This window comes from Nuphar pumila, chromosome 5, assembly GCF_984573655.1.
Source record: "Nuphar pumila chromosome 5, dmNupPumi1.hap1.1, whole genome shotgun sequence".
NCBI classification, from domain to species: domain Eukaryota; kingdom Viridiplantae; phylum Streptophyta; class Magnoliopsida; order Nymphaeales; family Nymphaeaceae; genus Nuphar; species Nuphar pumila.
The window spans coordinates 40215012-40238745 of record NC_143253.1 but is presented as its reverse complement, the minus strand read 5'-3'; the positions used below and the strand labels follow the sequence as shown (position 1 = coordinate 40238745).

The following is a 23734-nucleotide window of genomic DNA, read 5'->3' as shown; positions in this document are numbered from 1 at the left end:
AAGGCATCCAGAGATGCTGTTGGTCATGAAAATGAGAACGTTTGGATGTTTTTCAGCAGCATAAGAAATTTTTGTGGAGCCTATCTAGAAAGCAACCAACATTTTAGATGGTTTTCGGGTGTCATTCATTTTCCATGATGAACGACATCTAGATGCCTTAGAACGACTTTTCCATCCAAGGCTCATTGGACCTAAATCTGCTATTAACTCTCATAGCATTTTCTTCCAAGGACAGGCCTCCAACCCCAGCAACCAACCCCAAGTCTCAACATCAAAAGTCCAACCCCAACATAGCTTACTCCCATAAGTCTACCATCCTCAAAGGATAGGCCTCCAACCCAGCAACCCAGTTCAAATCATCATGTCATGTTGACTGTGGACCCCAAGGGCAATACACCAATTTCAGCCACTTTAAGTGACAAAAGAAAAAAAAAAGGGTAAACAAATAATTGAAAGAGCATGAGAAGTGAGAACCCAAGAACAAGTCACCCTATTATAAATAAAAAACCATCCCTTGAATCTAACCACATCTGATAAACTAAATGCCACTCATCCAGTTCTAACGTCTTGAAGATAAACATGGAATTTTGGTCTTCATGTGTTGCCGACATCATGGCAAAGCAAACCCTACTTCTCACCATTCACAGGAGAGAGAGAAAGAGAGAGAGAGAGAGAGACTTGTGTTAGTAGCAATTTTCAAATAAAATAAAAAACGAATCATTCTAAATTGAATCAAATCGAACAGATTTAAATCGGTCTATTAAGAAAACTTTTTTCAAAAAAAAAATAGAAAACAATAGTGACAGCCCTCCCAAGCCGTCACCACTACCCTGTTTTCGTGTAGTGCATGAACTGACGTGGGATGAGGAATGAGGACAATTTTCTTTAAGTTATTTCTTCTATAGTTTTCACAATGGGATGTAGGCCAAGCTTCCCTTTTGTTTCCTTTTCGTGTAAGTTGGCCAAAATAAGCCCATAACTCCTAGCTAATTAAAATCCTTGACTAAAAGCCGACAAGGTTAGGTCGATCAGACTTGTCAAGTTAGGACATAGACTTGGCTCACCGTAACAACCTGCTAAGGTGTGTGTGTGTGGGGGGGGGGGGGGGGGGGGGGGGCAACTTGCTAAGCGTGTCAAGCTGGCCTGGCTAGTTTGCAGCATCACCAAATGACTCACTACACCAGTTCTACTTTGATACAGTTAAGGCCTAGTCTAAAGTCATGATGCTAAGTCCATATTGACAAAACGTTTAAAACAGCATTTATCGGCAGCCAAAACCTTTTGAGAAATTAATTGAAATTTTTCATATTTCTCGTGATATTTACGTTCTTGTTGCTAGGCAATTTCTTGCATTTTTTTCACTTTTTTTTTTTTATGCCGATATATTTGTCAACTATAGTGCTAACAAACCAACTTATAATATAGACTTCAACAAATTAACCTTTAGCTCACTTAATCAACCAGCAATGCCACTTATTTCCAAAATATCAGTTGAATTGATTTGACCTCAAGCCCACCAAACAAAAGGATCATAAGTTCAAATCTGAACGAGTCTTACAGTAAATACACTAATTAGACAGCGATAGGTGCCAATATATATAAAGAAGTGATCATTGCAAGGGTTCAAAATAGCACTCCATCTTTAATAATATAAGGCCAAAAATTCTTTGTTTTTTTTATGAAAGGCAAGCTGGGGTTAGGCAGACCCCTACCAGTTATACAACTATGCCGTTGGGTTTTGAACCTGCAACGTCCCGTGCACTAGCTGCTCCTACCAAACAAGCGGAGCCCCGTTGGTAAGGCCAAAAGTTCTTACCCACCCTGTGACAATCATAAATAGCACCCATCATTCTCTTATTATTGCAGTTCCACCATCACCCCAACTCTACAGAGAGAGAGAGAGATTCTTTCACCATGCAGGCAGTATCTCCCTCTCCTGTCTTCCCCATCACCCAATCTCCGTTCCTCTCCTCTCCACCACCATTCTTTGCTGATCAACTGCGCTCCCCACCCCTCCCAACTAATGCCTTTTGGCAAAACTACGTCTTGAATAATGGTGACCAACCAGAATACATCCACCCTTACCTCGTCAGGTCCTCCAATAACTCTCTCTCCATCTCTTACCCTTCCCTCCTGGTCACTCTCTCCTTGATATCCCAAATCTTCCTCCCAGACCTCACCATCACCACCACCAAACCACCACCATCATCATCTCACCATACCATCTCCCATTTTGATGACCTCTCTATCATTCTAAACATCCCAGGAGGCCTTTCCTTCCCTTTAGTCCGCGGCTCCCCTTACATAACATGCGTAGTTTCCAGCAGTGCTGCCACCGGAATCTCAATTTCCACCACCAACACCATCCTCTCCTTCTCTTCCTCTGCTTCATCAACTTCTCACACCATCAAGCTCAATAATGGCCAGACATGGAAGCTCTACACCATCCCCAGTGCAGTCCTCACTGCCACCAGTGCAACTGTCTCTGCCTCTCAGTTTGCCGGCGTCCTCCGCCTAGCTGTCCTCCCAGACCCGAGCTATGAATCCGTTCTTGACCATTTTAGCGCCGTGTATCCAATATCTGGTGTCGCCACCATCACTAAACCTTTCACTATACAATACTCCTGGAGCAAACAAGGAAGTGGGGACCTCCTCCTCCTTGCCCACCCGCTCCACCGTCGACTTCTCTCCAACACCACCAACACCACAACCATCATGCCTGAATTCCGCTACCAAAGTGTAGATGGCGAACTTATCGGTGTCATCGGTGACTTATGGACTCTTAGTCCCAATCCAATACCGATCACATGGCACTCAATTTCTGGTGTGGGCAACGGATCTTCACCGGAAATTATCGCCGCTCTTCAACGTGATGTGGCGGGCCTTAGCACCATCAATACTTCATCTTCCTATTTCTACGGGAAGGCGATTGCCCGAGCGGCAAGACTCGCCATGATAGCCGAGGAACTGCAAGTTCCAAGCCTAATTCCAACCATTACTCAGTTTCTGAAGGACTCTATCAATCCATGGCTCAGTGGAAGCTTCCAAGGCAATGGATTTCTCTATGAGCCGAAGTGGGGAGGGATCACCACGCGAAGCGGATCAGTGGACAAGAATGCCGATTTCGGGTTTGGAGTTTACAACGACCACCATTTCCATCTAGGCTATTTTGCCTATGCCATTGCCGTGCTTGCGAAGCTTGATCCAAGTTGGGGAAGAAGCTTTCAGCCACAAATTTATGCATTGGTAATGGATTATATGTCGCGTAACTCATCGGCAACATATACGAAACTGAGGAATTTCGACATGTGGAAGCTGCATTCCTGGGCGGGAGGGTTGACAGAGTTCAAAGATGGCCGGAACCAAGAGAGCAGCAGTGAGGCGGTCGCCGCGTACTACAGTGGAGCACTTGTTGGCTTGGCATTTGCAGATCAGCAGCTGGTGATGGTGGGTTCAACTATGGCAGCATTCGAGATACAGGTATTTACCTCTACTAGGATTCTATTCTTTATCCATGGTATAGTTAAGGTGATGAATCCAGTATAAGATTGTGCTGGTGGAGCTTAGGGCTTTTTTTTTTTGGATTCTACATGTTTATGATGCTGGAGCAGTCACCATGCTGGAACCATCACATAACTTCCCCATGCATCATGTTGTATTTTTGTGGCCCACTATATATGGTCCTTGTCATGAACACCAGGGAAGAGAAACTGATGGTGTATGGTGGCTGACCATCCACCGCATTATGTATCAGGGATGTAAAGGATCTGATTGGGTCAGATGTAGCCTTTACTGAATCCGACTTGGCTAATTCCATTCGGAGTCACACGGAAAAAACGTAAAATTGAACCCGACTGATTACGAATTTGGATATGGGTGCCTATCAGATTTGGACATCCTTTCCATTCGGCAGATTCAGTTTGCTTTATAATTGGACTTGGGTTCAAGTCTGGTATCGGATAGCATCTGATCCATTGACATCTCTATCATGCATAGCCTCTGGTTCCACACCCTCAATTTTGGATATGGATCATAGATGGCCATTGAATGGATTCAGTATTGGAATATTATGCTGGATATAATGTAAAGGATCGGTGTGGGAGGAAACGTGGAGCTTAGTTTTGACTTAGACGGTTGGATGAGCACGCGTTGTGCATCAGTGCATGGTCGTGCAGGAAGAAAGTGGGGATTGGGGGCTGAACCACCTTCAACTGCTACAAGCATGATGGTAGCCGTTCATCTTGGAGATGAACGCTTCTAAGGTAGTGTAGCTTTTAGGGTTTACTTGGGTAGTAATACGTCTAATCAATATGAGGTGCACGATCACGCGTGCGTGGTCAAAACCAGGGTGAATGAAAATGATTTCACGCCTAACGATGACATTTGCATTAAATACACATTCTCCACACCTACTAATGGGATTAAAAAAATGAGCCACCATATTTGTTTTATATCATACCTACCATATTTGTTTAGTAGGAAACGGGTTTCGAATCATGACATGTAAGTGAGGCTTTTGAGGGCTTCAAAAGTCAATGGCCCCAATATACCAAAATTTTACCACTCAAGAAAATCATGTTTTTACTTCAAAAAAAAAAATTTTTTGATCCAGTATAGATGAATTCATCTTTGTGGTCAATTGAGCCGATACACCTTGCATCTATGTTTTTTAACTCAATAGTTTTGTACCTTCATTAGTATCAAATATAAAAAAAACATATTTATTGTAAATAATGTTTGAAATGTTAAACATACTCCATTTGCACCTGTCGAAGAAAGGCAGAGGGATTCAACTGTAATGCAGGAACTTTACTCTATAATAAGCTTTAATTTGCATGTACACATGGCTTGCATATCCCTTTGAGATGTGTTTGGGAGTATGAAAATTGTGAATGTTATTTGAATTGGCTTCTTCATATAAGTTGTAAGTATCATCTCATACTGCTTTAGCAAGGACTTGCGGAAGGGTTTGCCAACACAGTGGTTCGAACTCAGGATAAGGGAGACCTCCTCCCTATCTACGATCCCCCGAGGCCATGTGGGTGTATGTATGTGTGGTGAGGCTGGTATTGTTATTTCTGCATATAATGGGCAGCATCAGTTTCACATTTTGGTTGCCTTCAATACAGGCGGCACAGACATGGTGGCACGTGGGGGATGAGAGCATGGTCTACAACTCCACGTTCAGCAGCGACAATAGAGTCACAGGTGTTCTGTGGTCTAACAAAAGGGAGAGTGGCCTGTGGTTTGCTCCAGCAGAGAGGAGAGAGTGCAGGCTAGGCATCCAACTTCTCCCAATCTTGCCCATCACAGAGACCCTGTTTCAAGATGTTGGGTATGTCAAGCAATTGGTGAATTGGGCCATGCCTGCTTTGGCAAGGCAAGGGGTTGAAGATGGTTGGAAGGGTTTTGTTTTTGCACTGCAAGGTGTTTATGATAGAGGCCAAGCATTAGGAAACACAAGAAGCCTTAGTGGGTATGATGATGGCAACTCCCTCAGCAATTTGTTGTGGTGGCTTTACAGCAGATCAAATCAATGAACATAATTTAGGAGTCTTTGTCTTTTAAGTGTCCTTGGTGTAGTAAAACAGCGCGAGTAGTTTTTTCAATAACTTTTATGGATTTACTTTGTATACTCCCAACTGATTCTATGTTGGAGTCAGCTGTGTATTTGTATTGTGGTTGTATGTTAAATTGACTTAGCTCACAACATTTATGAAATATTTTCTCCGTTGTTGCCTTCAATTTTCAGATGCTCCTCGATCTTTTACAGCTAAGATCAATCAAGAAAAGGATGTCATGGTGTTGACATGATACTAACTATTGTCCTGATTCAATGAGTTAGGTTTGAAAGTTTGCATAATACACGGCACCTGCTATGTATATCTTTTGGAAGTCCTTGTAACATTGGTGATAGAATTATTTGCATTTTCCAAAAGTAATGTGAACAGAAATGCTTGACCTTCTATCTGATAGCCATCATTTTCACCTCAACCACTATAAATGTGCATGCTCTGTCTTATTACATGTGACCAAATGTTTCTTTCCAGAGAAAAATATGAAAGAAGCATGATATACAACACTTTGTCAAGGAGTTGACACCTTGAGGATTTTTGACAAGCCTAAATAATAGGCTATGAACAGGGCAAAAATAAAATTTGAATAAATGTTTAATGTTGGCTACATTAGTTGGTATGTGCAAACAACTTAGCAAAAACTGTTTTTTCTACTGAAAATAACCCATGGACCATCTAGATAGTGCTGTTAGTATGAACCAGTTGTTGAATTGTTAGATTTCAACCTGTGTATAGGCTAAGTCACACGGACTCCGCTATAAGGTTGATGCACCCGCGTCGATATGCCCCGACACAGGTGCGGACATGGGTGTGGCTTTGGACACGGGGTGGACATGATCAACCAAGTGTCGGACTCGGTCAATGCACTGAGGTTGAGTTTGTTCATATTTTGAACTTGATCAACTTTGACCAAGTCTGTTTTTATTCATTTTTAGGGCAAAAAGCATATAAAAACTAAAAAAAAAAGCAAACTTTATATATATATATAGCTGAGTCTTATTATTGTTATATATATATAGTTGTGTCCCTTAATGAGCACAACTTTGACCGAGTCTTATTATTATTATTATTATATATATATATAGCCGTATTCTCGTATCCAAAATTTTTAAAATTGCTCCGCACCCGTGTTGCACCCGGACCCATACCCGCACCCATGTCACATAGTCTTTAGGTTTTCTGACAATTCAAAAAGCATTGGTATAATTGCACCAATTTTTCCTAAGTAAAACAAAATGTTTTTTTTTAGAAAAATCGTAGTGTAAGAGTCCATTCTCACAAATCAATCATGTTGCACATGAATTAGATTCACTCAAAATGACTTGCATAATGAGTGAAGGTACAATATATACCATTGAGTAAACCATTTGAAATAGAAAGGGTATTGAACCTGAATGACTAATTAAACTCAATTGATTCCTTCAGAATAAAGGTGACTGATTTGAATAAGGGTCCCAATCCACGAGGGCTTAAGTATATTTTACTAGTTAACCTGAGAAATGTTAAGATAAAAACGGGTCAAGTGATTATGATCCTACATCTAAGATCAGACAAGTAGAAGCTTCCAGTGCACATGATTGTGATAAGAAGATAAGAACTTGTTTCTAGAAGAATCCAGCTCACGTCAGGAACATAAGAAGATGGCAAATGAGAAGTTTGAAAAAATACTGTTGTGTATCCTAATGGATGAGTCACAAATCCTTTGGATGTAGCAAAATGGAGCAAGGGATTCTTAAATCCAATGACTTGAAAAGCCGGGTGTAATGATATTTTAAATAGAAACCAATCACCTCCACAAATTGTGTGACTGATTTTGTTTCCCATGGACGTAGGCAAGCTAGCCGAACCACGATAAGATTTTTCTGGGTCGTCTTCTCTTTCTTCTTGCTTTCACGGATTGCTGTGTTGGTTTCATACCCATGCTCATTGTTAAGACCTTCCTTGAAGGTTCAGAAATGGTGGAAGCACAAGGAAAATAAAGGAGAGGTGAAGGGTAGGTGGGTCAGCTAGTTGGGAAGAAACAAGGGAAAGAGAGAGACTAGGAGGGGCGACTTTGAGAGAGGAGATAAATGAGAGGTTGGTTAGGGGGTTGAGAGGGAGCTGAGAGGAAGAAAATTATCTAACCAAAAGTGGTTGGAGCCAGTTATCTAGCCAATGTGGTTTAAAGACCCAATTCTCATTAAGATACATGAAAATATAAGCAAAAAAATTATGCAAAGAGAAAGCTTGGGTATTTATAGACTCAAAACTAACCACTCATGGCACTTGGCCTAGCTAACCTCCCACGTAAACTCAGCCTTTTTTATTGCCCCTTTTACCCTTTACAAATCTCATATTCTCAGCCAATGCCCCTTTGGATCCACCTAGGCTAGACACTCTAGCCAATCCACCTGAACTTGCTAGCGGGCTAGTGCTTGTTGACCCGGTTTGGCCTTGGGTCATATCTATTATCCCCTTCCTGAAAATGGGCCTTGTCTTCGAAGCTTGAAAATATGCCATGACTCAAATCTTCCTTGTTGAGTCGAGTCCTTTTTTGTTGGATCTACGAGCTTCTTGGTCTTCTCTTCAATACTACTAGGCCTTTGCTTTAAAATTAGAAAGTCTCTCTTAATTCTTTTCCATGGTGAGAATCTATGAGTAGTGGGAGAGCTTTTGTTCCTTATTTCCCAAGATAAATTCCTGACAAGCATGAGACTATACATGGCCTTTTGCTTCTTTGTGGCTTGAGCTTCTACTTAGTAAGACACCAACATGAGTAGCTCTTTGGAAGTTGTTGCCTTGGATTGGTTTTCTTCTTTTCTTACAATTTTTTTTATTTTCTTGCCATCTTGTTGGAATTCTATAGTCAATGTTCTTGAAGTTCCAAGTCACCTTTCCAAGGTCTTGGAGCTATTGAACTTTTATAATCATATTGGTGTGAGTTTTATTAAAATGATTTTTAAAACAATATTTTATGTAAAAACAATGTGAAATCCAAACATCAAATAAATAAAAACAATCTCGCACGAGTGGTGAAATTTGGGTCGAACTCAAGAAACGAGAAAAATACTTTGTATTCCATAGAAAAGCTAAACTACTTTTTATTGCCTTGAAAATAAATAAATTAATTAATTAACTAAAAGTGTAGCCCTCTGAAAAGGGCTTAAACAAATAAAAATAAAGTGTCATATTACAAACCCAAATTGAATGAAATTAAATAAAATAAAAGTCTAAGCTAAAAATAAATGAAAATGTATTTAGTGCTCTCAGCTTCTAGTCCCTTCTTTGTTGCTTGAATATTAACTTATGTTCTTTTTTTCTTCTTTGAGGATTCCTTGAGGGCTCTTTCTGAAGGCCTGAAGGGCCTTTTGAGGAGACTTTTTAGGGACCTCAGAGAGCTTTTTGGAGGTACTTTTGAGGGCTCATTGCACGTATGAATGCTTCCCTGCAAAAATCAAAAGATGAAACAAATAGAACCACTTAAAGAAACACTACTAAAATCTAATAATTTAATCAAGCAAAAATCAAGAAACTAACTCAACATGTAACAAACTTGAAGTAAACTAAATAAAGTAAGCACTAAATAACAAAATAGTAAAACAAACCAACTAACTATTATATAACAAATTAAAGTAACAAACTATTATTCTAACTAGCTAACAACTATGAACAATTAAACTAACTAGTAGAACTAACACCTAAGAAATTAAATGTGCATCACATAAACAATGTGAAAAAATCATAAATCTAATTTAATCTAATCTAACTAATTAATCAATGAACTAAGAAATTACAATCTAATTCAGAAAGTTGAAAGCTACAAACTCATTCATAAAAGTAACGATTACACTAGATCAAACTTAACAAACTAATTTTATTGAGTCTATATAAACTAAAAAAATTGAATACCTAGATGTCAGACTAGAGGTAGTGTCAAACACGCTGAATCGTGTTTGACGTTAGCTCCTCGATTTAAAACAGCGTGAATGCTATTTTGTATTTGCAAGTGGCTCGGCTATCCATGTACGATGTTAACACTAAGATGGCAGTAATCTAATCTACTTAATTAAAATAAGAACAAATTATGATAGAATAATAATAAAAAATAAAGAAAATTAAAGCATAGATCAGTGTCAATCACGCCTACTGTATGATTGATGTTGAGGTCGGTTGATCTAGCGTTTCACGCTGGTGGTCTGATCGACGTCAATCACGTCTAACAACATGTTTGACGTTGATCCAAGGTTGATTCTATTGATAGTGTGAACCGCTATTCAGATGACAATATGTGCGAGAATATCCATGCAAATGTCACAGTTTGTGTGCTTCAGCAAGGAGAACATGCAGGCCATGTTGTAGTGTTTCTGAACCATGCACCATGATTCACATGGTTCAGTGTCGCACAGATCTTCTAGTCGTGTGATGCTGAACCGTGACCCATGATATGCGTGAGCTCAGAAAAAAGAAATAACTAGCAAACAACTAAGGATCAATCTACAAACTAGCTCTTGCTAAAAAAAATGTATTGTTAATCTACATTATTTAAAATGATCAATCAAGAATCTAATAAGACAGAAAAACACAACAAAGCTAATTTCTATAATGCATATGACTATTCTAAGAAGCGAAAAAGAAGCAAATAAAAATCAGATTAAGCTATATACAACAAAGATGTGAAAAAAAATGAAATATGATGCAATGATACTAAATACTATGGAAAAGGGGAAGAAGCGACTCATTGAGCATCTCACCTTCGACAGACAGGTTGATAAAAAAAATAGCTTTTTCCCTTGTCGCAAACACCTCCCTGATGAAAAAGAAATAAAGACCAGCAAAGATAAGGGCAAAAAGAAGAAAAAAAGAAGAAGAGACGAAAAGAGGAGGAAAATCGGTGGAGTGAGAGAGGGAAAAGAGAGAGAGAGAAGAGAGAGATGCAGAGGAGGGGGCGTGAACTCTAGAGAGGAAAAAACATGTTCCTCTACTCAAAATTTTCCTTTTATAGTTTTCTAATTAGGTTTTCAGAAAATCTTTCAAAAAGAGTCTGTAAAAAATTTAATATTTTAAAAGACCTATCTTTCTAAAAACTTAATTAATTTCCTCAAATTACTCCAAAATGGCTCAGTTTACTCAAATTACATTTTTGATAAAAATCATGAAAACCTTAGCATACAAGCATTTATTTCACATGATCATGCATGAAAATGTATGAAATTATGTATAAAAATTATGCATAATCATATATTAGATCATTTTCATGGTATCACATATATATTCATACAAAATTTGTGACCTTTAATGTCAATAATCACATTCTTGCACACCCCATTCCATTGCAATGCATTCCCATTTGCACCATTACTTTAAATTGATTTTGAGGGTGGACTTAGATTGTGGATTTTTGATCCATGAAGGGACATGTAAAGTTGTGTCTCATCCCAGAATCATAGATCACAATTATCGATTGATTGTTAATTTTTTTGGTCACCTTCATAGTTTGGGGAGAAGCCACTCCAGTCATGGCATGGTAGGAGATTTCCATAATGTAATCCAGATCAATGCCCTTCTCTTGCTCACTCTCTTCACTTCCTTCATCATCATTGACAATGTTCAAATGAAGGGGCTCACACGTGTGGCCCAATGTCTAACTTTCATTATAATAGAAATATTGTCTCAATCTTCTTCTTTCTTGTATTTAGGATTTGGTCAAGTGTTTGATCTTGGGTTCTTTCTTTGGAAGCATTTCTTACTGCAACTTAGGATAAGAATTCAAGGGCTTCTCAGTAACTTTTTTTGTGGCCATGATTACTTGTAGATGCCTCCCTTTCAATTCTTAAGAATGGTTCGTTCTTAGGTGCTCCTTTTGTTTGGTTCTATATCATGCCCATTCTATTTTATTTTTCTTCGAGAATTTTTGCTAACTCATAGCATTGCATGAAGCTTATTGGTCTAGAGGGCTGCACTTCAATCATAATATCAGCCTCCAGACTAGCAATGAAGGCACCCATAAGTTCTCATAACCAGCCCATCACAAGGTTGCTATATTCTTAAACTCTGCTTGGTAGTCTAGGCTGTCACTATAAATAAAAAGACAATAGATATGAAGTATTAACTAAAGCTTCTTAAAGCCAATTAAAAGTAGTTATTAACTATTATTTAATTAATAGTCATAGCTAATAATGGGTCCTAGAACTTTTAACTACAGTTATTTGACTTTTAACTACAACTTCAATTATACTTAAATAATTGCATAGGGTATACACTTTTAACTACGACTATAAGGAGCCGTAGTTAAAATTTGTTTTCGAGTATTCGATACGACTTTAGGCCGTAGTGAATGCTCTCATGCTAAATTTTTCGTGTAGGGGGTAAAAAAAAACTACTCACCTTTTCCTTTTTTCATTCTCCCTCAAACCCTACTCTCTCTCTCCTCCTCTTCTCTCCTCGAACCCCTCTATGTGCCACTCTCATAAGATAAGAAAACCCTAATCCTTCTTCTTCCCCAAGAAATTTTATGTGCGATAAAACCCTAATTTCTCTTGTTCTCGATCACTTCTTCCTCCCTTCTTCGTGGATAAATTCCTCTCTTGCTTGTGTGAATCACTACTTTTCGTCTCTTAGAGCGCTTTCTTCTCTCGAGCCTTCAGAAAACCCGATAACCCTCTGCATGTTCTGCCTTCTTTTCTTTTTCCTGTACCATATTGACTTGATTTGGCAATTTTTCATTGTCTGGGCAATCAGATCCCTAATTCACATTCTTCTTGAATTTCTGGTTATGTGCAGTGGTGGAAGCATCAGTTTTGTGCATCTTCTTTAAGTCATTGTCTTTGTAGAATCTTTGGATCATATATGAGACACACGAGGCTGTGTGAGGGATTTGAGGATGGGCTTCTCCTCTAAGCACATTCTAAGTCCTTCATCGTCTAGGTCATTACAAGATTATAGTTTCTTGAGGCAAAAAAACCGAGACTTGGTTACTAGGGTAAATGCAATAAGGCGACAGTTGGCCGAGCTCAAGGAGATGATTACTCAAATCTGTAGGTCTCGTGTATATATTGAATCTTATAATTGTATAATTTTTTTTAAAGGATCATTAGTTTTTGTGATACATTTACTTAATAATTGTTTATTTTAATTTTCTAGCATTTGTCATCATCGTCCAAGCAAGAGAGCTAATGATCATGTGCCACTTTTTGTTTCTTAAAGGTGAACAATCTTATGCTACTTTTAGTACTTAAAATGATTGGTTGTGGTGGGTTTCTTAGGAATGTTATATTTGTTTTAGTTTGTTGCATTAAATTAATCATGCAAATTGTTTGCTATGATTAGACCTATTGGAAAAGTTAATGACTGTCAAAACATGTGCATTGAAAGGTTAGATATGGTGTTTAGTGTTGCGAACTAGTACCACCATAGATCATAAATATCATGGCTTATATATATATATATAGAGAGATAGATAGATATATATATATATATATATATATATATAGAGAGAGAGAGAGAGAGAGTATAGGTAGTAGTTGCCTACCATCTGCCTACCGAGTTTTGAAGAGTTTTTTTTCATGTTTTCCTTAAATCTGATGATATGGATGTGTTTTACATGCTTGATTTTATTGGAATATACTCTTGGATCTTTTTCACTTAGACATTTAGCTCAAGTGGTATTATATGCTTGTAAAGTGCACTAGTTATTGTATGATTGATGAACATTCATACCTAACATGTAACTTTAAAAACTTGCAAGTTGTTTTAATGCGTAAATAAAGCTGATATCTAGTAGAACCTTTTGCTTGCTATGTAATTTACATGTTGATGTTATTTGAACAAGCTCTGTTTTCAACTCTCAAATAACAGTATTGGATGTTCTTTTTGCAAACGGTGGTTATTAACCCATCTCGCATGGATATGGCTGCAGATATAGAGATGCAACCATTTTTGTGAAGTTTCAAATGTGATTGATGTATAAAGGGATACACAATGAGACTCAAAACAAAGTATTTGTGTGGTATAGCTGCTAATTTGTGTTGATGATTGTCTTCAATATGAAAATTTTGACTTTGCACATGAAGTGATTTCTTTTTGTCTATTATTGGAGTTGGAATAGAATTTTGATTTTGTATTTAGCGAGTTCAATTCTAAGTTAATGTTCTTTAGTGTTTGATATGGTAAGCAAAATTTCCCTCTATGTTAAGATCATATCGGACATTTATCTGTATTGTTTAGTTGTTTTAGATTTTAGTTTTTAGATTTTGTTTTCTTACTCAAGTCTTCATCTAAATCCAGCCTTCTAGTCTTTGAGATTCTTCCTTTATTTATGATACAGTGCTATCATCTAAGTATAGCCATGCAAGTTTTGGTTCCTTTAAGGCCAGTGATGTTGATATGCAAGAAATATCTAGAGATCATCTTTTCAGTGCTTCAAATGAGGGTGTGGCCTTGCTTCTATTTATTTTCTAACTAGAAAAATCAGCTATTAAAAGGCATTGTCAGTGTTCCTTTAAAATACTTGAAAGGCCATGCTTTGAACATGAATTTTATGCTATTTGAGATGACTCATTAACTATGGTGCCACTAGAATGCCTTTTCCTTCTCACAAGCATATGCAATTCAATTCCTTTTACCAGCATTTTAATATAAATCTTTTGATGAACAAAATCACATGTAAGCTTGGATGGCATAGAGGGAGATGAGGACATGAGAGCATTTTTTAGTGTCCTTTCTGTTATGTGGATATTGAAGTAACCCTTCTCTGTAGACACCTCTTGGAAGAGCATTGTTTTGATGTGAAGAATTAGGTATGGTATTGTTTTCATGGTTTTTATATTTAGATTTTCTTAGTAACAAATGAAATGTATGCGTTCAATGTGAATTAGTCCTACATCTTTCAGTTGCGCATGTAAAAAAATATCATTAACTACGGTCATGAGTTGTAGTTAATACTCATCAGTGACTATTGTCATTCACTAAGCCTTTAACCGTACTTAATAGTCATCATTGACTACGGTCTCTGGCCGTAGTTAATAATTTGTCATTATCGGGTCTAACTCGGCCATAGTTAATGGTTATTAGATATAGTATTATTCACTATGATTATTAGCTGCAGTTAAATCTTATTTACTATAACTTTTTTAGCATTAACTACAGCAAGAGGTCGTAGTTAATAGTACAAAATTTTGCATCTTTCAACTTGTTTGATTAGTGACAAGGTGACATTGTGATTGATGAAGGCTAATTGTCCAAACCTCAATAAAATAGCTTTTGCAAATGATTCCCAGCTTGGAGTCTCAATTTGAGACTCATACAATGAGTATCAAGTAATGGCTTTATCTTCCAAGTGAAAAGTGGCCAAGTGGACCTTCTCTTCCTCGAGTACATTCTTAATTTTAAAATATTATTCCACTTTGAATATCCAACTTGTAGGATCTTTTCAATAAACTTTAGAAAGTCTAATTTTGATTTTCTTGTAGTGAGGGAGTTCAATAGGCAGATGACCTACCTTCATGGTTGTTATGCATACTTGGACCTTGTGGTGAGGGCCCTTGGTTTCCTCTTGATTTATGGCCATGTGAACATTTGATTCCTTGCAATAGCTTTATCATTTCTACAGATGTCTCATCAAATTTTCCTTTAAGACACTTCAATCTTTGTTGAAGCTCGTTTCTAATATTAGCTCTAACTTTTTCAACCAACTCTTGTGCTCTTGTAGTCATGATTGATATTGTTGACCTCCCCTCTTCTCTCTATGAAAATGAATAAACAAAGAAAAGAAATAAATAAATAAAAGATGACAAGAAAAAAACAAAGAGAACAAAGTTTGAAAGAAATACTTACCTTTGAGTGAGAGCCTCAAATAGGCAAGAAGTGGGTGCGCCCTCTCATCTTTTCATATTTGGTGTGAGGCCCACTAGGGAAGGGAGACTCACACACCCAACCTTTCTATATCAATCTCTCATTGTCTATCTCTATCGAATTCTCTCTTTTCTCTCAATCGTTTTCTCTATCTCTCAACTCCTCTTTTCCCTCTCATCTCTTCCACATGATTTGTGTGAAGAGCCCAGCAACGGAGAGGTGTTGATCAGTGCTCGTAGGTGCACACTAGATCATTGGTTTGATCATTCTCATACATGTGTTTCTATTCAATTGATTGCAAGGTAGGGTACTTCGACCAAATCATGTAGATGGTGGACCAACGTAGAGGACTATGTTGGACGCACCTCAAATATGTGCATCGATCCACCTTAATTCGATGAGATCGATGGCACCATTGGTGCAACTCAAAACCCCTAGTATTATGTATGGGTTTTGATTTAAGAATGATAATGATATAGATTTTTTTTATCTTGAAATTCAAATAGCTAATTTTATGCATGGGTTATGATTAAAGAATGATAATGATATGGATTTTTTATCTTGAAATCCAAATAGCTAATGTTATGCATGGGTTTTGATTAAAGAATGATAATAATATAGTTTTTTATTGTGAAATCCAAATAGTTAATGTTATGCATGACTTGTGATTTTAGATTTTTAAGTTTTGGTGTTCAATTTAATTACTCTTTTAGGTATAGCAGTTTTTATCACATACGATTTAAGAATTTTAGTATGTCTGGTACCTTGTTATTATTTCACAGCGTTAAATGATACATGTAAATTGATTATTTCTTGTTAGATTAAACGATTTAAAGTTAAGTAAATAGAAGATTTCTTTTGATTCAGAAAATAAGATGATATTACACTTTATTTCTTTTTACCATTAATGTCATTACGAAAATCTGATCACTTGTTCCAGATCTACGTATAAGATTGTATTCCTAATTCATTTATGTTACTTGTTAGTTGAATCACTTTCAAATCTACTTGCTCACAACGTACCTACTCATATAGGAAAAAAAAGTTTTATGTGGTATGAGTGTGCAGGGAATGGATTGGAACTACACGATCCAGCCCTTTCCTCCGCACTGACCCAGGATCATGCTGGTCGGACCAAACCAAACATGGCCAGTCTGACCCAGCCCGACATGGGTTGGTGCTGCTTGGACCCGAGTGCAGCAGGGCGCACGACACCCTGTTGGGCACTGTTGTTGTTCATGACAGCATGCCACAAATTGGCATGCTGGGGTTTGCATGACCCCCAGCCTGCTGGTTTCGGGCATTGAGACTATAGTCACCATGTATGTTGCAGCCGAGTAAAAAAAATTATATAAAACTATGGCAGACCGGCTGGGTTCTGTCAAGCCTCAACTGACTACTACCTTGTGGTTGACAGCAGGACGTTGCACATTATCGAACACAGCAGATCCGCTCTGATGTGTTGAGCAAGGTAGGCAGCATCTGCATCTACTTCACTTGTTTAGGTGTAGCAGGTAGGGTTCAATCCAACCAGCCCGCGTATAAAAAAAAATTGGGAGGCAGCCTGCTGAAGATCTTGAAATAGGTAATATATATATATATATATATATATATATATATATATATATATATATATATATATATATATATATATATATATATATATATATATATATATATATATATATATATATAGATATAGATATAGATATATATATATTAAATCAAATGTTTACATTTCGTGAGTGTATCATTTACTTTTGTTAAATGGATACTTGTAAGAATAATTGTTTCTTATTGAAACAGCGATGAGAGTAAGATTATTTATGGTCATACCCATCATTTTATGTAAACATAAAGGCATTATCATACAAGTTACAATTTTTATCACTTGTGCATGAAAATATTTATATCTCTTCTTTGAACTTTGCAAAAACAAGTGATATGGGGTATGCTTTTATTTTTTGCACTAAATTATATTTGTTTCGCATATGAATATTATGACTGATCATGCATATATTTTGTATTTGATGCATATTATTTTATTCATGATTCATAGAAAAAATGCATTAAAAACTCATTTTTATCGTTAGTTTTGAGAAACCGCATTGAAATTGAAAATATCAGAAAATTGTGTAATTCAAAGCTTGCCCTGCATTTTTCAGTGTTTTTATTAGTTTTAGAATTTTCTTAATTATAGTTTAGTTAGGTTAGGTTTAATTAAATAATTTTAGTTAGTTTAGAAATACTCATTTTACATAAATATGTTTTACTAAGCAGAGTCCTTTTTGGAAATTATTAAAAATGCTTTGGACTAATTTAGAAAAACTTGTTTTAACCTAATTATTTTAGTATAAATAGGATTCTTTAAGCATGGAAAATCATTTTTTCCAACATTGGAGTTCACGCCCCCCTTGCTCCCTCTCTCTCTTTTCTCTTTCCCTTGCTTTCTCTCTTCATGTCGGTTTCTCCCTCTTTCTTCCTTTCTTCTTCTTTGTCGTGCTTCTAGCCTCGTCGTCGCCGACAGCCTTGTCTTCTTCATTCGGGAGGCATGTGTTAAGCTAGGATCAACCACCTTCTTCTCTCATACAATCCGTCGGAGGTAAGCCATCAAGTTTGCTTCTTCCCCCCCTTCTCCATAGCTTAGGATCATTGCATCGTAGTTCATTTTTAGTGTCATTGCATGTAGCATGATTTAATCATATTTTCTTTTCAGTATATTGCATATTAAATAATTAATTATTGTTCAGCATTTGAAAATATAAAAAAATATAGATGTCATTTTGATATAGTTTAGTTGTTTCTTGATTTATGCATAGAATAATCTTGATTTAGGTAGATCAATAGTTTTAACATAGGTTTTTATATTGTTTTTTTATTCTTGATTAGTTTAAGATTAGATTTAGTTTAAGAAAGTCTGCAACATGCTTTTTATATTCGGTGTTTTGTTTTATTTTGTTTTTTATCACGTAAATAGCATCTTTTTTTTATTAGCCGATATGCCTTTCTTTATCCAATTATCATTTTTTTTAGAATAGTTTAGATTGAATTTTGTTTTGTTTCTGTTGTCAGTCAAATAGTTTAGTCTTTTAATTCCAGAATTTTTCCATTCATTAGTTCGATTAGAGTTAGTTGTTTTAAATCACTGATTATCCTTTTAGATAGAATTATTGTTTTAGCCAATTTAGGTAGAAGTATTGTTATTTATATTTTTTTAGTTAATTTTAGTGCAACGTTAAATCTGTTTTTTTATCAAAAATTAAATTAGTATATGTTTGGTTTTATCTCATTAGAATAGTTAGATTAACTAGAAATTAGTTTATCTAGAATAGATTTAGCCGAATTATTTCCTTTCTCTGATTATCGTTTTCTTTTAATCGTTAGTTAAAATTAATTATTTTATGCAATCATGTTTTGTTGTAGATAAATCTTTTTGTTTTGTTTTGTTTTGTTTTGTTTTGTTTATTAGTTAGTTCAGTTTAAAAATTAGATTCACGGCAGTTTCTATTATGTGATTTACGTTATTCATTAGTTTAGAATTAGATTATTGTTTTCTTTAGAAATACAAATAGCCGATTGTTTTGCTTTTCATATTTCATTTAGTCATTAATTGGTTTAGGTTATTAGTTTATTTCAGTTTTTATTTGTTTATTCTGAAAATTCGTACAACACTTAGTTTATTAGATTCTTTTAGTTTTTGTTTTCTTGCTTTTTAGTTAGTTAATTAATTAGTTATGCTAATTTGTCTTCTAGTTGATTTGTTTTATAACTTAGTTCTTGTTAATTAGATAATTAGTTTTACTATTTTGTCTTGTAGTGACTTGTTATTTTATGTTAGTTAATTTATGTTTTGTGATTTTTCTTCAGACTAACCTTCGATTTTTGCATAGATTTCTTTCTTTGTTTTGTTTTTTGCAGAGAAGCAATTGGATGTGCAATGAGTCCCAAAATGTACCCCCAAAGAGTCCTCTAAGGTTCCTAAAAGGTCCCCTTGAAAGACCCTTCAGGCCCTCAGAAGTGCCCCTCAGAGAGCCCTCAAAGATCAAAAGAAAACATGCATTACCTGATCAATTAAGGGGACACAAAGGAAACTGAAGACTCAAGCACTGAAGATTTTTTCTCTTATTTTTAGACTAGGTTTATTTTATTTAATTCATTTGGGTCTGTAATAAAACCTTTTATTTATTTGTTTAAGCCCTCCATAGAGGCATCACTCCCTTGTTTATTTAGTTAATTATTTTTTTTTGGCAATAAAGTGTAGTTGAATTGTGTGTTTAAATATAAAGTATTTCCCATTCCTTGAGTTTGACCTGGACTCCAACACTCGTGCGAGCTAGTTTTTATTATTTGATGTTTGGCTTTCACTTAGTTTTTATTAAAAATATTGTTTTAAAAAGTGTTTTCCAAAACTCATACCAAATTTTTTGCGTAGTTGTTGAGGGATGACAATTAATATGAGTACTCACTTTATTGCCATTGTTTGTTTGCGTTTTGTTAGGTTGTTAGTTTCATTTTTGTTCTTTTCTTAGGACTGTTTAGTTTTCTTTCCCTGCTCATTATTTAGGATTGTTTAGTTTTTTTTCAGTATTTAGGTTTAAAACTACGTGTTTGCACACTCTAGATGTCAGCTTACCTTTCTAGCATGGCCCACCTATTAGGATACCCTTAGAGGTGACTGCACACGATTGGTACCGTGCTCTTAGTTTATTTTTTGGAGGATATTTGTTGAATGCAATTGTGTGGTGCTTGTTTACTATTTTTTAGTGTTATTTTTCTTTTACCTGCTTTGTGGTTTGTTGTGGTTTGGCCACATTGCACATTAGGTAAGTAGAAAATCAGTGTCTTAATATGGTTGTTGCATCGGTCTACCCTCAAGTGCATGCAAGGGCGACACTTGCTTGACCCCGAGCTTGCATAGATAGTCAAGGACCCAGAGTCCCTTATTTGAAGCACCCGTCAATCCGGCCCCATGGCTCAGGATCAACAGTTTACCCATCCTCTAAAGGAGTACTTCACTCTCAATGCTTACACTCCCGCCTCCTACATCACTAGACCTGATGTAGGAGCCAGTCATTTTGAAATAAAGGCCAGCATAATCCAAATACTTTCATCTTTCTATGGCTTGAACAATGAAGACCTCTACTGTCATCTCGACGAGTTCCTTGAGATGTGCTCTATGGTGCGGATCAATAATTTTGGGGATGATGCGTTGATGTTGATGTTGTTCTCGTTCTTCCTTAAGGACAAAGCCAAGCACTGACTGAAGGCCCTCGATACTATTCAGATTACCACTTGGGAACGCATGTAGTGTGAGTTCTTCATGAAGTATTTTTCAATTGGTAAGATAAACTACTTTCATAAAGCCATTACCAGTTTCTCTCATATTAAGGGAGAACAGTTTCATGAGACCTGGGAGAGGATGAAAGATCTTCTCCAGAAGTACCCCCACCACTAGGTACCTCGTTGGCAAGTGGTGCAGTACTTTTATGATGGCCTGACTGAGGAGGACATGTAAATGGTTGACTCTTCGTATGGAGGCATATTCATGCTCAAGAGCAAGGATGAGGGATAGACATTATTTGATACATTGAGTTAAAATGTCATGCACCATGCCCTATCATCGCGACTTGATAGAACCACACTTGTTCCTAGTGGTCCTAAGAAGAGAGGGATTTATGAAGTTGGGTTTGAGCATGATCTGCAAATCAAAGTGGACTAGTTGACAAGGAAAGTAGATAAATTATTGGCCAACCCAGCTTCGCTAAATCCAGTAGGAAAAGTGTGTGAGCTATGCCCTAGCCCTACACACTTTATTTTTTAGTGTCTGGCAGCACCACTATATCCTGAATTTGTTTAGAAGCAAGTGAATGTTGCCCAAGATTTCGCAAGACCGATGCACGATCCTTATGCACCTACCTATAACCCGAGATGGCAAAATCATCCCAACTTTGCATAGAGAAATTCACAAGTGTCACCCCACATGCCTCCCCAGACACAGCACAGACAGAGTAACCTCTCACAAGGTTACTCGCGACCCACTTTTCCACTGGTTCATCCTCAGTTTAGCTTGCCTTCTCCTCAGGAGCCCAATTGACCCCATCTTTTCAGGAGAAGCTGCTTGAGGCATTTTCTAACATTAAGGTCAACCTTAGTTCTCACACACTGTCAATAGCAAATCTATAGACCTAGATGAAATAGTTGGTTGAGGCCTTGAGCAGGCGAAGCGAGGAAAGCCTCCCTAGTCAGTCTATTGTCAACACGAAGGGGAAGAAACACATGTATCACGACCTGCAACTCACAGAGTCTCACCAAGAGCATGCCAACTCTGTTATCATCCTTTGGAGTGGGATGGCATTCTACCCTACTTCAGAGTCGACTGGCGAGCTCACTGACACACCTACTGACCAGTTGATTTCCTCCACCATGCCCAAGGAGAATGGGCATAGCCCACAACCTATGCCTTCTTTGTATATCCCCCAAGCCCCTTTTCCTCGATCCTTAGAAAAACTGATTGATTTCGGCAAGCAGAGGGTGCGCATGCACAAGATGCTTGACATGTTCAAGCAGGTTCACATAAATATTCCCCTGCTTGATGTCATCCAACAGGTTCCTGCCTATGCAAGGTTCCTCAAAGAACTTTGCATGCATAAGAGAAAATCAAGGTTGTTGCCCAAGACGATCTTCTTAACTGAGCAGGTGAGCTTCGTGTTTTGGCACCAATCCCCACTTAAGCTCAAAGACCCTGGGGCACCGATCATCTCATGTGTTATAGGGAACATGACTATCGAGCGTGCATATCTTTGATCCTGCCAACAGAGCGAGAGGACATGATGACTACTTTCAGGTGACCGATGTCACAGGAAAGTAATTTGATCCACAGTTGGATATGTGTCTTGATAGTTGTTCGATTTATGACTCACCATCACTTGAGACTAAGCTCTGTCCTTTCAGGTTTCAGAGTCATCTTAGGGTCCATAAGGGTAGAGTTGGAGGACACATAGTGCACAGTGTCACAAATGACACCATTTTTCTTAGAACCCCTGATTAAGCATGACTTCACATCCATTGATCTCATGAACGATGAAGGGTCACCAGAGATCTGTATGGCTGAGGACGTAAAACCTAGCACTTTATGGGAGGAGCCTATATTTGTGATATACTATTAGTAGTCTTTAGTAGTTTTTCTCTTTTTAGATAGTTTTCTTCTTTCATGAGCACAAATGATAGAGCATATATGCATTACATTTTTGGTATATGAGTTACAAACTGTGAGACAGATGGAACCTTTGTAGAGCCATTCACATGCCATATTAAGTAAGGTTTCATAGTGTGAATTAGGTAACTTCTATTTCTTTTCTCCCAATTTTTTTTTTCTCATATGCATTCACTCAGTTTCATGCAAGCATAGGGGAGTGTCACTGAGGACAATATCATTCAAGCATGGAGGAGTGTGTAGTTTGCACACCCAAATTTTTTTGTCTTTGTACTTGCACACTGACGACAACTCATAAAAATTAGGCTTTTAAGGAATGAGTTTGAACTTATATGAATGCTTTACAAAATCTAATATTTTTAGAAAAAATTTAAGCCCCATGAAAAAAACTGATCTAAAAAAATATGGTTATTTATGTGGATTTCAAAGAAATGATGATAGATGCACGTTAGAGTTTATTTTGAATCATAATTATGAATATGCAGAGTTTTATTTTTGAAAAACTAAGCAAATGAACAACATTACATTCATGAGATCAAAAAGTGAATAGAGCATACATTTAGTTGTTTGATGTATTTGTATTCCCTAGTAGTTGGGCTCATACACAAGTTGAAGTGTTTGAGTTTCATGTTGAAAAGGATAACAAAAGAAATCAATTCTTTATCTAAGTTGATATATATGGCCTATTTTGTTTGAGCAAGTACAGTCTGAGGGGTGTTTACACCTGGTGCCCTAAAGTCGTCTGGTTTGGAAGTCACTGGTCCGAAAGCCCGTTACATAGACTTTATAGAGAGCCTAATAAATGTTGACATTACACATGATAAGAAGCAGACTATACATAAAACTATGAAAATTGGTTTAGTGACTTGAACAAGTAAGTCTAAGGTATACTTAGTATTTGGTGCCCTAAGGTCTTCTGGCATGGGAGTCACTGATCCAAAGCTCGTTACACGGGTCATGAAAACTGAAAATTTGATATAGTGCTCAACAGAAAGAAAGAAAAAAAGGTAAAAAATTTGAAAATCAAGAAAAAGAAAAAGAAAAGAGCATAAAAGAAAAAGTTCACTACTTAGAAGTAAATATTGAGAAAACCTGTGCAGAAAACATACGAGTGAGG

General features: G+C 36.9%; 1 protein-coding gene across 1 annotated transcript; it reads left to right on the top strand.

Annotated features, from left to right (window-relative positions):
• Positions 1-1914: 1914 nt before the first annotated feature.
• Positions 1915-5589, top strand: LOC149837421 (glucan endo-1,3-beta-D-glucosidase-like). Its single transcript, XM_090008034.1, has 2 exons — positions 1915-3480; positions 5130-5589. Exons 1-2 carry the CDS (start codon positions 1915-1917, stop codon positions 5538-5540), a joined length of 1977 nt encoding a protein of 658 aa, XP_089864160.1. The 3' UTR covers positions 5541-5589.
• The last annotated feature ends 18145 nt before the right edge of the window (positions 5590-23734 follow it).

Excerpts from the sequence above, each read along its gene's own strand:
- LOC149837421 (XM_090008034.1), top strand. The coding sequence starts at position 1,915 with ATGCAGGCAGTATCTCCCTCTCCTGTCTTCCCCATCACCCAATCTCCG. Across the intron at positions 3,481-5,129 it reads TGGCAGCATTCGAGATACAG|GCGGCACAGACATGGTGGCA; the intron begins GTATTTACCTCT and ends CCTTCAATACAG.